At 41.0% G+C, this 17,468-nt stretch overlaps 1 protein-coding gene across 1 annotated transcript; it reads left to right on the top strand.

Moving 5' to 3' along the window:
- Positions 1-2,530: 2,530 nt before the first annotated feature.
- Positions 2,531-17,449, top strand: ddx6 (DEAD (Asp-Glu-Ala-Asp) box helicase 6). Its single transcript, XM_008289764.1, has 14 exons — positions 2,531-2,636; positions 3,398-3,999; positions 4,105-4,168; positions 4,468-4,572; positions 6,070-6,199; positions 7,416-7,562; positions 9,984-10,078; positions 10,214-10,336; positions 10,471-10,599; positions 10,820-10,936; positions 11,472-11,535; positions 12,023-12,124; positions 12,220-12,399; positions 14,227-17,449. The coding sequence occupies exons 2-13, from the start codon at positions 3,803-3,805 to the stop codon at positions 12,393-12,395; spliced, it is 1,449 nt and encodes a 482-aa protein (XP_008287986.1). The 5' UTR covers positions 2,531-2,636; positions 3,398-3,802; the 3' UTR covers positions 12,396-12,399; positions 14,227-17,449.
- Positions 17,450-17,468: the final 19 nt, after the last annotated feature.

The raw sequence follows: 17,468 nt of genomic DNA, 5'->3' as shown, positions 1-17,468 counted from the left end.
GCAGAGGAGCGTTTTCTAGCGTCCCTCCCTTAAGCCTTAGAGGTCGGCCAGCACGCCACGTCCCATGACATTCTCAAGACGTCAGGACAGAAAAACTGTCACTCGAAGGTGCAGACTTTTAACTTTCTCCCAGTTTTTGTTTCATGTCGATAGATCGTGTAAAACTGGAGATATGATGTTGTGAACACGCGTGGAAAAACAAAAGCGTGCGTAAAATGTAAGCGCATGAAGTACGCACGTCGCATTTCTTCCAACATCTTCGGCATCTTTTGTCGTTTTACACGACCGAAAAAATAAAATAAAGTCAAAACGGCTGAATCTGCTGATTCTGCTCTTCAGGCTGAACATACCAAGGATTTGGAGCCAACTGCTCAGAAGAGGACGCCAAGTGCAGAAGATTGAAGGAGGGAGAAGGAGAGCCATGGAGCAGAGTTTGAGTATTTAGTTTCTGAGGCACTTTGAGCTTTTTTAAGAGGAGAGAGTCAGGGAGAGACAAAGACATAGATTCCGGTGGGTTTTGGTGTACACTAAGTACATGAGTGAGGCTGACTTCAGACCATAGACTGTATAAAAGATGGACGTAGCAACTGGCCCTGAAAAATGAAGTCAACCCGGAAGTGTCAAAAACCTGCAATATCACTACGTCCACTGGCTGCTGGCTCCAAAGCATAGACTGTATAAAAGATGGACGTAGCTACTGTGACGCCACCCGTTGGTTTCTGCACTGAGAAAATGAAGCCAGAGTTTTGGTTGACATCTTGGATTTGTGGAGCCAGTGACACAAAAATCGTCGGAGGGGGGCGGAGCCATAGGAGCAGCGATTGGTCAGACGGATTGAGAGGCGGGCCCTCTCTGCTTCAGACCAGCTGCTCCAGTAGAACTCCATCCATCGCAGCACCTTGTGGACATCACAAATACCTTCATCCTACACTGAGACATCAGCACCGCCAAGCAGGTGAAGCCCATGACCCAGAAGAACTTCCACATTGAACTGGTGGACCAGCACAGGTGTGCCCAGAACACACCTATGACCTCATTCCTGTTGCCATGCCAACAGATGCCAGCCAGAAAGCCACACAAGGATGCAAAACCTGCCAGTTCTGCATCAAGATGAACAAAAAAGAAAGTCTCTGGAAGATGTGGCTGTCTGAAGAGTGGCACAGATAAAAAGAGAAAGAAAAAAGAAAAGCCACATCTTCTTTGTAAATATTTGTATTTAATTTGATTTTATACACAACTTACCTTTTCATGTTCATATCTACAACTTATGTTTACATTTTCAACTTTCAAAATGCTTCATTAAACGTGTGTTTTTTATCGTAATAAATTATTTATTTTTTTCAAATTGGATTTTAGAGTTTTTGTGGCGTTTTTGAGCCCGAAATGTTAATATAATAGGTCAAAGTGGGAAAAAAATAATAGATCATAGAGGTGATGTTGTGCTGGGAAAAAAAGACACCAAACATGGGCACAGTGAACATGTTTCTATGTGGTGTACAAATACAAAACTGAAAGTATGCAAAAATGACCACAACAGGCTGAAACCTCTAAGGGTTAAGCTGCCACATGGTATTTTATGTGGACTTGCATACTGCCGAGGATACTGTGGGCCCACATACACAACAAACCTATTCTTTTTACAGTTAGCTCTCTAATCCAGGCTCTCATTTCAGCCCTTTTTACAGACTAACTTCCCTTTTTTTTGACCAAAACAACAACAAAACCACTAACTCTGCAAAATAAGGTGAATTAAAAAAGGTCACATTGGGGAATTTGAATTGGATTACAGCATTCCGATGCAAGTATTTCTTATAACCCATGGGAATATTTGTTGTTTTGGTCCAAATTAAAAGAAACAGTGGGGAAAATTACACACAAAATAGACAATATGTAGAACATGTGCCTTCATCCCCTATAATGAACCACTCATTGTGCTTGATCTCTGGGTTTTCATTGCACACATAGACGATTCCACCATGATTCAATGCAGGAAATGCCTAAAATAGCACATACAGATTCTCCAGAATGCAGGAAATGTAGTGTTCGATGCACCACATTTACTGTGAAATGACCCACAGATGTTGTAAAGAAATCTTCGCTAGTGGCTACAAACATGTCCAGCTGTGCTTTAGTAACAGATGTGCTCCCAAACACACTGCAGGAGTTGAGCAGCACAGTTCAGTGCAGGGCTGCAGGCCTCAGCCAGCACAGAGTCACAGCCGTGGATGCAGCTAATGGCACAATAACCTGAAGTAGCTCCTAAACTCCTGAGATGTTGGGTGACACTCAGCAGCTACAGTCAGACTCTGCTTTGACCTTATCTGAGGCTCTGCTCTGCACAACAGCCACAACACACGGACAATGGCGCTGCAGGAGACCAACAAAAGCTCCGAACGTGCAGCAGAGCCAGCATGTACAGTTCTAGAACCTGTTTAACCGCATTATCCTGACCGGACTCCTTAAAGGTAAATGCTTGATTTGAAATGAAATCAGCTGATTCGCTGATGGGGGGCGGGTTCAAATACGAGTGGAAGCCATCTTGGACGGCTGCTTGACAAGACTCTTTCGTAGTCAGCTAGAAATCGAATACACCTCACGGACACCGCATACGGAACCGGTTATTTCAGTTATCCAAGGTAAATGCGCACACGTCCGAACCGTCTCCGTTCGCGGGAGGCTCGCAGCCGCACGTTCAGTCGTGTCGCGGTGACTTTTCACAGCCGAGTTAAGCGCTCGTGTTATTTCGCCGTCGCGTTAGCCAGCTGGCGTTAGCTTGCTAGCAGACCTAGCGCGGCGATCTCCGTTCGTTAGCTAATACTAGTTGACGGCGGATGTAGCTGCGTCAGTTTCGCTTGTGGACTAACGCTGGAAATTGACAAATATTCGTTGCACTCAGGTTGCAACACAGAAGTGAGAGAGTTGCGACGTTTATCACCGAAACCGCTCACCGTTAGCGCTAAACTTTAGCTTCATGCGCTAGTTAGTCACGTCGGTGGCTAGCACAGAGGTAACTAGCCTCGTTCCCCTTCGAGGCTAGTTAGTTGGATTTAACGAGTACAAACTGCTCCTGCTTAATCATATATTCGGCTATTTATCCATTAGACAGTCTTGTCAGAGGCAAGTAGACAGTTAATTCGCCGACGTTATTGACTTAACACATATATCGACGCTGTTTTCTCATTGTTAGCTAAGCTACACAACATTAACAGTCACCGCTGTGTCGGCTAACTTTTGACGTTAGGCCAGTCACCTGCTGTTACCGCTGCTGACCAGCTAACGATTGACTTAACAGCCCTCACTGACCCCAAATACAGCACTTTGCTTTACCGTTATTAAAACTCTTGTCTTATTTTTCATCTGTTCTGCCATTTCTAACTCAGTGTCTCGTATGTTTCAGGGTTGGACAGACCTGAGAAAGGACACAGCGGCTCAGTTAAGCTAACAAGATGGCTAGCTGAACGGTCGGCCAAAACTTGAAAGCTCGCTAAACCCTCCTGGTGTATTGTTTTTTCAGATAACATTGGCAAATTAAACCTATGCTCAGCCCTAATTTAATTTCCATGCTTAGAAGTCTTATAAAAGTCGAAAAGAGATATTTGTTTCTTGACACTTGATGTCCCAATAACAATACTGTTGAAGAAGAAAATATAAAAAAAATATATACACATCTTGTTAATTATTGAGGTTTCAAGAGGCAAGGGCCCTCTAAAAAATACTGAGGTGGTCCCAGTAGAGTGGACTCACTTCATCTGGAGACTGTTAAAGGTTTCATTTGCTATTGGGACAGAGTAGTTAAGTAAAGATGAGCACCGCCAGGACGGAGAACCCAGTGATTTTGGGCTTGTCCAATCAGAACGGACAGCTCCGAGGCTCGGTGAAGCCTGCTGGAGCACCAGGTGGAGGTGGAGGAGGCCCTCAACAGCAGCAGTTCAACCAGATGAAAGGCACAATCAACAATGGTAATTCCCAGCCAGCCCCGACAACAAACGCTGTCATCAAGTAAGTTATCTCTTGCAGAAAATACAACATAATGCTCCTTTCTGCATGCTAACCGACTGTCAGTTGCTTATGCCGTTTTACTCACGAGAACTTTACCCTCCGCAGACCTGGAGATGACTGGAAGAAAAATTTGAAATTGCCCCCAAAAGACATGAGGATGAAAACTTCGGTTGGTACAAGATAGTTGTCTTCTCATTCATTTGAAAGTAAAAATTATGATTCCCTCCCCCTTAAAGAACAAAAAGTGCCATTGTTATGTCTCCTTATTATTTAAGGTCCAGTCTTTCTAAAGTATATTCAATAAACAATTCTTAACAATGTCAGTGTCGCCTCAACAAGTAGTGCTGGTCTGTCATCCAAACATTCTTTTGTTGTCACTTTAATAACATTTCACACAAGCCATCGATCTATTTATATCTCGTGCCCCACTTGCTGATTTATCTCACTATCGTTCTGTGGTGATTACAGGATGTGACCGCAACTAAAGGCAATGAGTTTGAAGATTATTGCCTAAAGAGGGAGCTGCTCATGGGAATCTTTGAGATGGGCTGGGAAAAGCCATCTCCAATCCAGGTATATTCAGACAGTTTGATCTCTTTTGACAGCTCGACAAGACGGCGTCTTAAGGAAGTGCATGTTCTGATAATTATAGAGTTGGGTCTAAGAGGGGAAAAATCCTTGTAGCTCTTTCAGTTGTTTGACTCATTAGTATAAACTCTTTAGATACCTTTCACTGAATCAAGCGCATATCAAATGCTGCTTTAAAGCTGTCAGCATATCAGTCGACTGCTATTTGATAAAGATTTTATCATAAAACAAGTGTGATTTCTGATTAAAATACAGTGTGCTGTGTTTTCATGCCATAGGATTTTATTTCTTTGTCTGTTTCCAGTATATAGCTCAAGTTTAGGGGTGAAAACTGGACAGAGTTAGAGTGGATTTGGTCAGTCTCGGGTGATACAGCAGATAAGATAGCGAGCCTTTGCACTTGAAGTAGAACTATTTTTAGCCATGGTAGGGGAATGGCTCTAGGGCATCTGGCAGTGTTTGTTGCTTTGTGGCTCCACCTCATTGGTCCAGATGGGAATATCATGACAAGTATTAGTTGTCATGAATTTTTGCACAGACATTCGTGCTCCGTAGAGGATGAATTACCATGAAATATCTTATTCTCTGGTGGCTGGATTGACACAAAATGCTGTACAAACATTATGGCTCCCAGACTATGTATTTTAACTTTGATCCCCTCAGTTTTCAGCTGAAACAACAACGAGTTTGCCATTTTTGATTTTAAATATTTCAGCACTTATTTGACGAATTACAAAGAAAGATTTTAGACATTCTTGATGGTGGAGATGGTGAATTATAATCACTGGGTAACACCTGACATTGCCTTTTGCTCTATCATTGATTAAAATTCTTATTTTTGTCCAATAGCTTGGACTGCCGATTTATTACTGAATACATGCAGAACAAAGTTTTAGTTTTTAGTGCAACGTAGCAAAAAAGTACCGTAAGTTTGGGATTATGGTAAACATTGTGCCTACTGAAAATGTTGAGTTGAAGCATTATTTTTGTGAGCATGTCGACATGCTAACAGGAACAATCAGACCCGTCTGATCCAAGTTTAATCATTTTGTAGATGACTCCAGTCAGCTTTGCAGGTTCTAGATGCTTCATTGTGAAACCTAATAATCACTCTAGGTTGCATTCAATAATTCTCAGATAGAGTTAAGTTTCAGTTTCACTTCACTCTGCTCATATTCACACTCTTTCTCCCTTCTGAAGGAAGGATGTCAAAGATACCCTTCCTCCCCAATGTGGGTTTGACCCACATCACCAAGCAGCCTGACTGGCGTATTAGTGGACAAATGAACTGGGATTTTGAAATTAATATTTTTACTTTCCACTTGATGTAAAATTAGAAATGACCAAACCTCAGCATTGAATGGCAGACCGTATTCTGCTAGAATAGACATAATTTGCTGTCTGCCAGAAATGCACTGACTGTACTTGGCCGTAAAAAGCAGCATTGTGCATTCATCGGTTATTCATCTTCTTTGTGCGCAGGAGGAAAGCATTCCCATTGCACTGTCAGGAAGGGATATTTTGGCCAGAGCCAAGAATGGCACGGGAAAGAGTGGAGCCTACCTCATTCCCTTACTTGAACGCATTGACCTGAAGAAGGACTGCATACAAGGTGAGAAAGCTTGTTTTCAAAGTGTACTCGCACTAAATGTCAGATACGTACTCAGCCTCAAAGTCATTCATCCAGAGGATTAGACAGCAGATGGAAATAAATGTCAGTGAAAATAGCATGCTAAACGTTCCCATATTGTGGGTGTTAAGTCGATAAAAGATATTGTTATATGTACAGCTAATATAAACTGAATAGTCAGTCAGCAGAAAACTTAACAAGCAGCTGTTTAATCTGTTATTTAAAATCATTTTTATGCAAAAAAAATGCTGAGGTTTCACAGTCTTAAATGTGAATATTTGCTAGTTTTTTTAATAGTAATCATCACATTTATTGACTGATGAGGGTGACAGATGGGACCAAGTGCAGTTTGATAAAGAAATGTATTTTGGCATCAATGGTTCCATCAGCTATAAAAGAACAATGACAACAAAAACAACAGCGTGCAGGATGTGAAGTGTGCAGAGTGCTGTGTTGCTGGTGAAGGCAACACAAGGCTTGCAACATCCTCGAGAAACTTGAAGCATTAAACTTTAAAACTGCACCGAGAGAGCATATGGCGCAGCTACTCAGGGACTCGTGTATTGCCTGATAAGCAGCTCCTCTTCCCACAAGCTTTCTGTGTCGAGAGTGGTAGCCTGGTGAGGGATAAAGCCAAGATGTGTGGATAAGAGGAAATGCCTTTCGCCAAATTCATATCAGAAATTCTTTTCTAGAAGAAGAAGTGCAACCAGTGAATCAGTATTATTGGTTTAAAATGATCACAGGAGCGGTTTTCTTTGATCTGAGTAAAGCACTGCTCCCCACACAGACCTTGATAACTTATCTCTTCATACTGTCTTGCCTTCATTAGAGGTGCTCATATCTGATTATAGAGAAGTTTTAAAACACTTCAATGACCATTCATATCACAAAACCAAAGCAGTGGCCACCAAATCTGGTGCTTGTGTTACTGAAAATGACTGAAAATGTAGCCTGAAGCTTATGTGATCATCTGCTCTGTACTTTTTCTTGCTACTGCATGTTATATCCAAATAAAGGCCCAGCACTAATCAAGTGTCTTAGCAACACTGATTGTAAAGCTTAAGTGCTCTTTGTACTTGTTGTTACATAATTGGTATATTGTTTGGTGAAAGCTTTGATCGTGTGTCCACGTTAAGGACAAGCTGGTTTGGGTTTAATAGTTGATATTACAAGATGTGTTTCTCTGTTTTTCCAGCTTTGGTCATAGTGCCCACCAGAGAACTGGCTCTGCAAGTAAGCCAAATATGTATCCAGGTCAGCAAACACATGGGTGGAGTGAAGGTAATGGCAACCACAGGTGGAACCAACCTCCGTGATGACATCATGAGACTCGATGAAACGGGTAACCTTCACAGTTTGTTTACTTGGTGTTGAACTGATGCTGTGCTTTACCTAACACTGTCTTCATACCTGCCTTGAAGGCAGTGGCGACTGATCAATTTGGGGCACAGGGGCGCCGCCCCATGACTAATTACCAGACAAAAAGTACTTCTCAAACACAATATTACATTTTAATTAATTATAGCAATAACATTAATAATGATCATGTTTTTTGTATTAACAGATTTCAAATTAGTCTTTACAACGTGTTTTCTAATTTTACACTTCCTGGATGCGGTGCGCCGGCCACATGAGTGTATGTAGCTTGAAAAACTTTTTGTGATCATGTGACCTTGATTCGGGCTCTGATTAGCAGCTGCAGATTTTCTCACGGGGCGCAGCTCGGTGCGTCCTGGACCCACCCACTTTTGCTGTAAGCCAATTAATTTAGTCTTTATTTGCGTTTGTCTCCTGTGGTTGGATATCAAAACTGTCCTTTGACGTTCTTACGGCTGCGCTTTAAATACTTATCTGACACGTCACACGGCCTTTCCCCTCCTCTTCTACTAGATGACAGCTACTGGCCTGATGGCTCAATGCATTGGTTGTGCTGCCATTAGAGAAAAGGCTGCTCACAGAGATGAGTGACTTCAACCAAAAAGTAATACAGAAGTTTGCTGAGCAGAAAGAGAGAAGAGCCAAGTTTTGGTTCAAATGGCAGGGCTCCATTTGCAACCTTTTTTTTTTTTTTTTGAGTGTGTGAATTGATGAGCATGACGATCATGAAGCTGTATTAGTGTTGCTGTAGCCTGCACAGGAAGCTGCTGTGTGAACCACAGTGGTGGAAAGTAGTACTTTTGTAACTTCGTTGTACTGCAGTATTTATGATTAAAAATGAGGTCTTCTCTTGAAAAACAGAGCGCACCTGCATCCGCTGTTTTTCTGCTCACAGAAAAGACCGCGTGTAGAAAACATGTAACTTGGTTTCATCTCGAACAAATCTGACATGAGAGCGCCCTAGTTTTGTTATTTTGAAAGTCATTTTTGGTAGCACACCTGTCTGGTCACACCACAGCCACCAACAGCAGCTACCACAGCCCACAATGTGGGGCGTTCAGGGAGCATCAGGAAATCGTAGCGTCTGTCGATAAGAAAATGTTCAGAGAGTCATATGTTTTGCCTTTGACCAGGTGGGAGGTACGGCAAAATGAGAAAGTTGGTTGTACTGGTGCCACCAGTGGAAAAGTTGATTTAGAGCCCTGAATAGTGTTTTTTTTCATTATTTATGTTGTGTTTTTTGAGTTTGTACAGATCCTGTAAATATTGATGAAAGTTTGATAAATAGTTTTGAAATGTAGTTCTGTCTTCATATCGTTAAATTAGATTATGATTAGACTATCTTCTAAAAGTACAACATTTGCATTCCTGTAAACTGTTGTCTGATGTTGTCTGATTTATAATAAAGTCATTTGCAGACTGCCCCCCTCCCCCAAACAAAAATGTTCACCAGCCGCTACTGCTTAAAGGACTTATTGACTTACAAATGAATGTCAATACTTAAGCTCTAATTTTTAGCCATACAGTTTGATGTCTATTTTCTAATAAAGGTGCATAATCACAGTGTTCATTGCCTGTGATCCTGCAGTAAGCATTAGGTGATGTTTAGGGTTATGTGATTATCTGTAGAGTAATTTGTTTTAGGACTGTGTGGTGTCTAAAGGCCAATTCATGTTGAAGTCAGTGTGGTTCTGCTCTGCTGCCCTCTGTGGACATCCTCATACAGTTTGAAATCTGAAACGGTGTGCAACTGCCATTAGAGTAAAGTTTTACCTTTAGCATTTACAAATCCATTAGAATATACCGGTAACATCCGAAATGTAGTTGTGTGGTTATTGAGGAATGAAACAAAGGCTGATTTAGTGACAGTAATTGAAAAGCAACACCTAAAAAAACAAAACGTGAATGCCATATAAAGGCTTTATAGTTTAAAGATTATATGCATGCAGACATGTTTTGCGACCAGGATGTATATCTGTGTGGCTTATGTGTAATTTCTGGTGTGTGGAAAGCCCCTGCCTGATCATGTAAATGGCTAATGGAGAGAAAAGAACTCTTTGTTTGGCTGTTACCAAAGGTCATAATTATTACTGTATTTGTTTTTCGAAACTAGGCAACGCATGAAACTGTTTTTTTTTTTTTTTTTTCTCCATCTGTTGGGTCGACAGTTGAACTGCTGGTAGCCAATTAATGTCCTTGAAGTAATGTATACAGCGTTGTGTACCACAAAGCCTCAGTGGCTGAATATCGCCAATATAATGACATCATTCTTAGTCACAGTGCTGCACTGGAAGTTATGCATTTTTTACATTTTCAGCCAAGTGATATCATGCCATTGTTTTGTGATAATTCATTGTCTCGTTTATTATTTTTGTTTATTTTACAGTACACGTGGTTATTGCCACTCCCGGAAGGATTTTAGACCTCATCAAGAAAGGAGTGGCCAAAGTCAATCAAGTGCAGATGATTGTTCTGGATGAAGTGAGTTAAATAAAGCATTGTTTTTGACCTTGAATGTTTTTTTTTTTTTCTAAACAGACCAGTGTGACTTCAACATTTAAGCAGCTCTTCATGATGACTAAATCTTTTTTTTCCTCTCTCCCTTGTGCTAAAAAGGCTGACAAACTCCTGTCTCAGGACTTTGTGGTCATGATGGAGGAGATACTGGGCTTCCTGCCCAAACAGAGGCAGATTTTGCTTTATTCTGCAACCTTCCCTCTCAGCGTGCAGAAGTTTATGGTACAATTTTCTCACGCTACATACCTACTTGTCTCATCATTTCCCACAAGCTTGTAAACAGATGACCTACCTTTTTATAACCTGTAGCACAACCTGAACATAACAATCCCTGTTTTGTTTTCTTTTACAAGCAGAATGCGCACCTGCAGAAGCCCTATGAGATCAACCTAATGGAGGAGCTTACACTGAAGGGTGTGACTCAGTATTATGCTTATGTAACTGAAAGGCAAAAAGTCCATTGCCTTAACACCTTGTTTTCCAGGGTAAGTGGTGCCTGTCTGCATTTTACCATCCTATTTAATGAACTTTCTTCAGTTGTGTCACAAAGAGAGCACTGTAAAAAGCCTACTTGTTTGCAGGCCTCTTGTCTAAACAGTATTTTTGCCAATCCTTTTGAACATTTTTTTTTTTTTTTTGGAGCTGCGTGGGACCTTAGAATTCAATTTCATCTGGATTTACTGCTTTTGTGTTTTGTTTTTTCAGCTCCAGATCAACCAGTCTATAATCTTCTGCAACTCCTCTCAGAGAGTGGAGCTCCTTGCCAAGAAGATCTCCCAGCTTGGTTATTCATGTTTCTACATTCATGCCAAGATGAGACAGGTCAGCTCAAAGTAGTGCCTCAGAAAAAAAAAAAAAAAAGTCGACCAAAATACACATGTGGCAAATGAAGCGTGCAGGAGCAGCTGTCAGTATTACTTTTGGTGTGCATTAAAGTGGTGCATTGTTTAGATACGCACGTCCTTCTACTTAATGTGCTTTCTGGAGTGTGTTTAGGCAACAGCTTTTGGACTGTGTCTTGTTTTTTGTCATCTGTTGCCTTGAGTACATAAAACGTATTCATCTGACAGCTGAGTGTTGAGGCTGGGCTTTTGTTATACACATAACGTGCACCTCCAGGCCGACTTTTTCCACTGCTTGCACTTGTGTTCCCTGCTGGAAAAGGAGCCAAACCAACACAAAAAAATTGAGGAGCACAACATAACACAGCATATATCCATCTAACCTGTATTATTGATAAATGTTTTGGTAATACATTTAGTTTATGTGACAGCCGTGGAAAGCACCATGTTATAAGCTTTACTTGAAATGTTGCTGAGTGTGTCCTCTAAATTCATTTTTTTTCTTCTCTGTGCAGGAGCATCGCAACCGTGTGTTCCACGACTTCAGAAATGGCCTGTGCCGGAACCTTGTCTGCACTGGTAAGTGAAGAAGGAATATACAAGTACTTTTATTTGCCAGTTACCAGCAGCTGAGAAATATTCTCTAAGCTGCTGTGACACTGTGAGCACGTCGTCACCAACCATCTGTACCACTGACACTCAATCAAATCATCCTAAGTGTCTGAGTTGCCCAAGATATGTTTGTCTAGATTTAGAAATGAGAATTGATTGGCTCCCTTAGCGTGAGTGAGCTCATGTGTGGCGTGTGGAAACACAGCAGACGGTTACAGGTGGTTTTTATAACCACGATAGAACTGTAAGGTTAAAGAAAGTGAAATGAAAGTGAGTTTCACTGTAGATGTGACTCACAGGTGTGTGCATGTCATGGTGGTGACACAACACAACTGTTGTTTACATTTTTTTATGTCAGTTTGTAGAGACTTGTGGGTTTTACTAACAGCTGTATGTTTTTCTTAAAGCGTTCATCTCATATGTTGGTGTATGTTTGATTTCTTGTCTCTTCTAGACCTCTTCACAAGAGGAATTGACATTCAAGCTGTGAATGTTGTGATCAATTTTGATTTTCCCAAGCTGGGAGAAACGTACCTTCATCGCATTGGTAGATCCGGTAAGGGCCTGTAACTGTGACTCTGATTTCACACAAACATTTATTTCGGGCAACAAGTGAAAACAACGATCAAAACCCCGTCGTCTTATTTTCAGGCCGCTTTGGACACCTGGGTCTCGCCATCAACCTCATCACATACGATGATCGCTTCAACCTGAAAGGGATCGAGGAGCAGCTTGGAACAGAGATCAAGCCCATCCCTGGCATCATTGACAAGAGCCTATATGTGGCAGAGTACCACAGCGAGAGCGGCGAAGAAGTCAAGCCATAAGCCAGTGAGTCCACAGACCTCTTTGAGGATAGTTGAATGATGACCTAACTACATGTATGTTTTTTTTTCTGTCTTATTGGCAGGCCAGAATAATAATTCATAAAGTGATGAATAGCAGGTATTAAATGTTGCTGGGCTCTTGGTGGAGCTTACTGGCACAACTTAATGAAATTCAGCCATTATTACTTTCACTACATTATACCTGGACTGTGTTTTTCTTGCTGTGCAAAGTAAAAATGTAAGAAAGGTCAGTTAGCTTTTTTTAAACATGACAAAAGCAATCTACAATAAAGTAAGAAACGAGTTGTATAGGCAAAGGAGCAATACGTCTATTCTTTAAAAATAGTTCATTTTAATGCGGTGCGTGCTGTAACGAGGCTGCACTTGATCTTCAAACATGCTGTTTCAGCAGCAGCAGCTAATAAAAGGTGTTGAGGATTGTGTCCCCAATCATAAACATTGGACATCTGCTGCTAAAAAGTCTGATCTGTATTTACATAAATGTTGCTATGCAAATACACTTGCAGCAGTACAGTGATGTAAATGGGCTTTCCTAAAGATATACTGACAAAACAGAAAACCATACAAACCTGACAGACAAGTTTGATTTCAGCTCGTTAAGTTGCCCACTAAAGTAACTTTAATTATGTCAGTTTATGACCACATATCATTACAGCGCTGTTTTGATGTCACAGCAACGGTCAAGGTCCACTGAAACTTGAGAAGCCGCTACCTGCAGGTTGTGCATGCTGCTGTTTGCTAGTAAAGATAAAGATACACAGAATAATTGACTTCAGTTTACTCAGGCTGCAACCACTAGTTTGATCAGCAGTACATATATATATATATCTATTGATCTGGCTGATGAAAAGGCAAAATGGTGAACAGTGTCAGTGTTTCCCAAAGCCCAAGATGACATTCTTAAATGTCCTCTTTTTTTTTTGGCTACAACCCAAAAATATTAACTTTAGTGTTGCAGAAGAGGTAAGAAACTAGGAAGTATTCAAACCTAAGAAACTGCAATTTTTTTTCTTCTTAAATACACAAACGGGTTAATCACTAAGAAAAATAGTTCCAGATTAATGAGTTGACAACTAGTTGAGGTTACACGTGTTCTTGCCTGTGCGTCTGTGATAATTACAGATGTATGAAGGAGGGCAGGAGAGTGTGTGTGTGTGTGTGTGTGTGTAGCTAATTGTTATGCAGTTGTTTGATTTGAAGGTAATTGTTTGAGCGGTCCGAGCCTGGACTACTCTTTAATTTCCATAACGTGTATGCTTTGGGTCACTTGACACCATCATTAATTTCGCAGAAGAGGCGATTACGGTTGTAGTTTTATGGGCAAGTGTGTACATAACCCTTTTAAGCAGCCCTGCCTCAGTCTTGGAAAGGTGACAAAGTCCAGCCAATTAAGAAAAGAGGGGAATTTAATGCTTCAGTTGATAGCAGCGTGTTTCCACAGGGTCACCTGGACCTGACAAAGACTAGCAGTTTTACAGAGCACAGCTACATTATCAAAAAGACTCAGTGCACCGCAACCCTGCTGAGCTTCAGAGCGCCGTGCCATTGATCATTTCCTCAACCTGAATTTGTAAAACCAGTGTGTTGCCTTTAGATATCCTAAAAAACATCACCTAACTGTGTATTAACATAATTACAGTACAGCCTAATGTTCATCCCTGTGAGCATGTCGGTAGAGAAAATGTGTTTGTGGTATTTCTGTATTAACAATAGAAATGTAGGTGTGATAACAGTCAGGTGTAGTAATTTAAATTGAGCTTGGATTAAATGCAGTCTTGTCTAACCTCATTTCTCTCTTCTCTCTCTGCAGATCAGTCCATCCTTCACTCCCCTTTGTATCCATTTTCATCCCCCATCATCTTGGATTTTTTTTTTTTTCCTTTTTCTTTTTTCTTTTTTTTTTTAATGTACAGTTTCTGTCTGTCTTCCTTTTTTGGATGCCACCATTAGGAATGTGTGTATTTTGACGGACGCGTTTTGGAAGAACTCATCTGCCTTCTTACGAGGCCCTGTGCTGCACTACCACACCCTGAAGACGTAAGCACCGGGAGGAAAGCATGGGACCAAGTCGAAAACGATATCCGTGCACATTGTGATGATTCATATCCACCGTTGACACAAAGCCAGCACCAACAGACCCAGATACGACACCCTCCATTCTCCACGTTTTATTTTGGAAGTTTTAACCAATTTGTATCAAGTGCCTTAACAAGCAGTTCAACTCGTTCTAAAGTAATAACCCGTCATTATCCGCCATCTTGCTCACCTCATACCACACATTCATGTTCACCTAATTGAAAGTTTGTTACACTAATTTAATGTCTGACCAAATAGGTGAATTCATTACTGTTTTTGGTTGGGTCATCCATTTGCAAGGAATGGAGATCATTTGGAGGGAGGCTGGTCTGAATCATCTTTTTGCTGGCTTAGCTGAACTCGAGTCTGGCTGATAAATGAGGACAAACTTGGATTTCCATGGACAGAGATGCTGGATTTTTTTCCAAGAGACAGCCAGACTGTCCAGTTGCTTGTGAAGAAGCTCGTGCTTCTGAGAGACCCAGACCCTTTCCTCTGTCTTCAGCTTCAGAACACTAAAAATGAATAAGCAGCCTTGCAACACCATGAGTCATGAGGATTCCTGTTTCGGTGGAGTTTATTTGGAGAGAATGCTTTTGTTTTTTGTTTTTTTTCTTTTCTTGTCCTGTGTTTCACCTTCCTATGGATGGCCATACTTAATTCTGCGAGACGTGCAGCCGACATGTGGGGCGCACCTTACACCTTGTGTATATACCTTCATTTTAAGATTGTTTTAAACAAGTTCAAAAGGCTGGCTGACAAACTGAAAAGCCGCCCGCCCCTTCTCTCTTGTTAGCACTGGAGACAGTTTTCCTTAACTGCCAGTTTGTTTGATCTGCAATATTGGCCTGTGAATTTATTTATAATTTTAGAAGTTGCAGAATTTATTAGAATCTAAAACATTGAAATGACCTCGTTCATGGAATGTTTTCGGAGACCGTTATCCCTGATAATCTTTTAGCCCCTCCAAATTTAATGGTGAGTGCAATTCTTCAAAGATGCACTTAAGGTGAGAGTTTAAATTGCTGCCCTGCTTCTCCTGTTACCAGTGTTAACAAGTGCTGAGTCTAGACAGATGGCTTTCTTAAGCTTGTGCATTTTGAGTAATGAATTATTTGTTGTCACCAGCCTTGACTTGTGAAACTGACTCTTGAGACACTCTATGATCTCCAGTTATAGTGAGTGCTGGTGTTGGAAGAGGAAATAATATTCTATCACGTAGTAGTACTACTTGCTGCAGTGCAGCTGAATTGGCAGATAATTTGTTTTCGGGGGAGGTATTCGCTGTTACGTTGATTTATGCCCTGTTTAAGCACAGCTACATGACTTCCTGATGATGAGGGGGAGCTGTTGTTTTATTTTCCCCCTTTTAAAGAATGTCGGCCGAATGCAACAAAACGAAAACACCTGACCTAACATGTAGCAGGAGTTCTCTCTCTGTGCTTTGCAACTTAGCTGGTTCTCGCTCAGCCGGCTAACAAAAGAAACGTCATTAAACACAACCTGAGCAGGTTGCGGCTGCACTTACACACAGAGAGACGGATTCAGGCAAACACACTGACTGCACTGCTTTTTGTACACTCATGATGCCCAGATAGAAAAAGAAGTGTATGGTGGTGCAGAGCATTAAAAAAAAATTGGCACAGAGGGGGAATGGGCATGAAGGATTCTAAAATTACTATTAGTCGGACTGCTTGTTTAAAAAAAAAAAAAACGAACTTGGGCACCTCAGCCTGCTGAGTTTATGGCTTATTTCTCTGCCCTGTATTGCTTTAGTTTTGGGGGTTTTGGATGACAGTTTTGCATTTCTATGCACTATGATAACCTTTAATTTGCATTAAGATTCTCTGACTATCAGCCAGAACCTTTTTGTAAAAGAGGTTCCCTTTATTATGGCGAGATGCTCTTTTGATTGTTCTTACCAATGAGAAGTACTGTTGATTTAATTTAGGCTCATTTCTAAAGGTAAGTGTGACAGTGACGAAGACTTCCCGTGTGTTTCTCATTGGTTCGGACTCGGATCCCTGTTCTCATACTTCTGTTCTTGTCCTAGAAATACCTGCATCTCTGATTTGACAATTGGACTTATGTTTTGGGTGGGAGGGCTGTATTTATTTAAGAAAAAAATTCCAAATGAAGCATCAGTTGAGAGAACAGGGGTCTGAATATGCAGGCACTTGGCAGCTGTCTGTTTGTTGTCGGCCCGCTGGCAGTAATCGCTGCAGCAGATGCTCTCAAGGCTACAATCTATGATCTTTAAAGGTTCAGTGTACGGCTACCTTCTGATGGGTTTTGAGTTTACTGCCAGTGGCGCTGAAAGCCTTTAAGACTGAGACAAGAGCATCTTGCCCCAGATCGGGCGACTAATCGGCGAGTTTTTTTGTTACCAAATTGTCTCATTCTTGAAGGTGTTCAAATTTGTGGGGGTGGGTGAATTAGCGCACTTGCTGCCCTGATGCACACGTTCATGCTCTTGATAGTCGAGACTCAATTTAAGATCGCACAGCTTTTGTGTAGAATTTGGCCGTCCCTTTGTTTGTCCGTCAAGAGAATGTGGAAGGAGTCCTTGTTAGGATTTCCTTCAGAAGTGATGCATCAGTGAAAGACGTGGGGAGGGGGCCTGAGGGCGCTTCAACAACCGGATTAAATGATCTAAAGATCCAGAGTTTTGGTAATGGGGGTATTAAAAAGTTTAAAAGAGTTGCCCTTAGATTTTGTTTTGTTCTTTTGGTTATCGAAATGACATGTTCAAGTGAAGTACACCTTTCTTAAAATGTCTCTAAATTTAAAACCTAAGTTCATGTTTTGTTTTTTTTTAAATTTTGAATTTGAAATTTGGTTAATCAATTGGCAATTTTTTCAGTGACGTTAATTTTACAACAGAGTTGAGATATGATGGATATTATTGGATACTGGATTGGAATAAGTTTTGTTCAATAAAGGTCACTGAAATTTAATGTGTCTTGAAGTCTGTGT

Source organism: Stegastes partitus, unplaced genomic scaffold (genome assembly GCF_000690725.1).
Source record: "Stegastes partitus isolate 25-593 unplaced genomic scaffold, Stegastes_partitus-1.0.2 Scaffold635, whole genome shotgun sequence".
NCBI classification, from domain to species: Eukaryota; Metazoa; Chordata; class Actinopteri; family Pomacentridae; genus Stegastes; species Stegastes partitus.
Note: the sequence above shows the minus strand (reverse complement) of the source record. Positions and strands in the feature narration are given on the sequence as shown.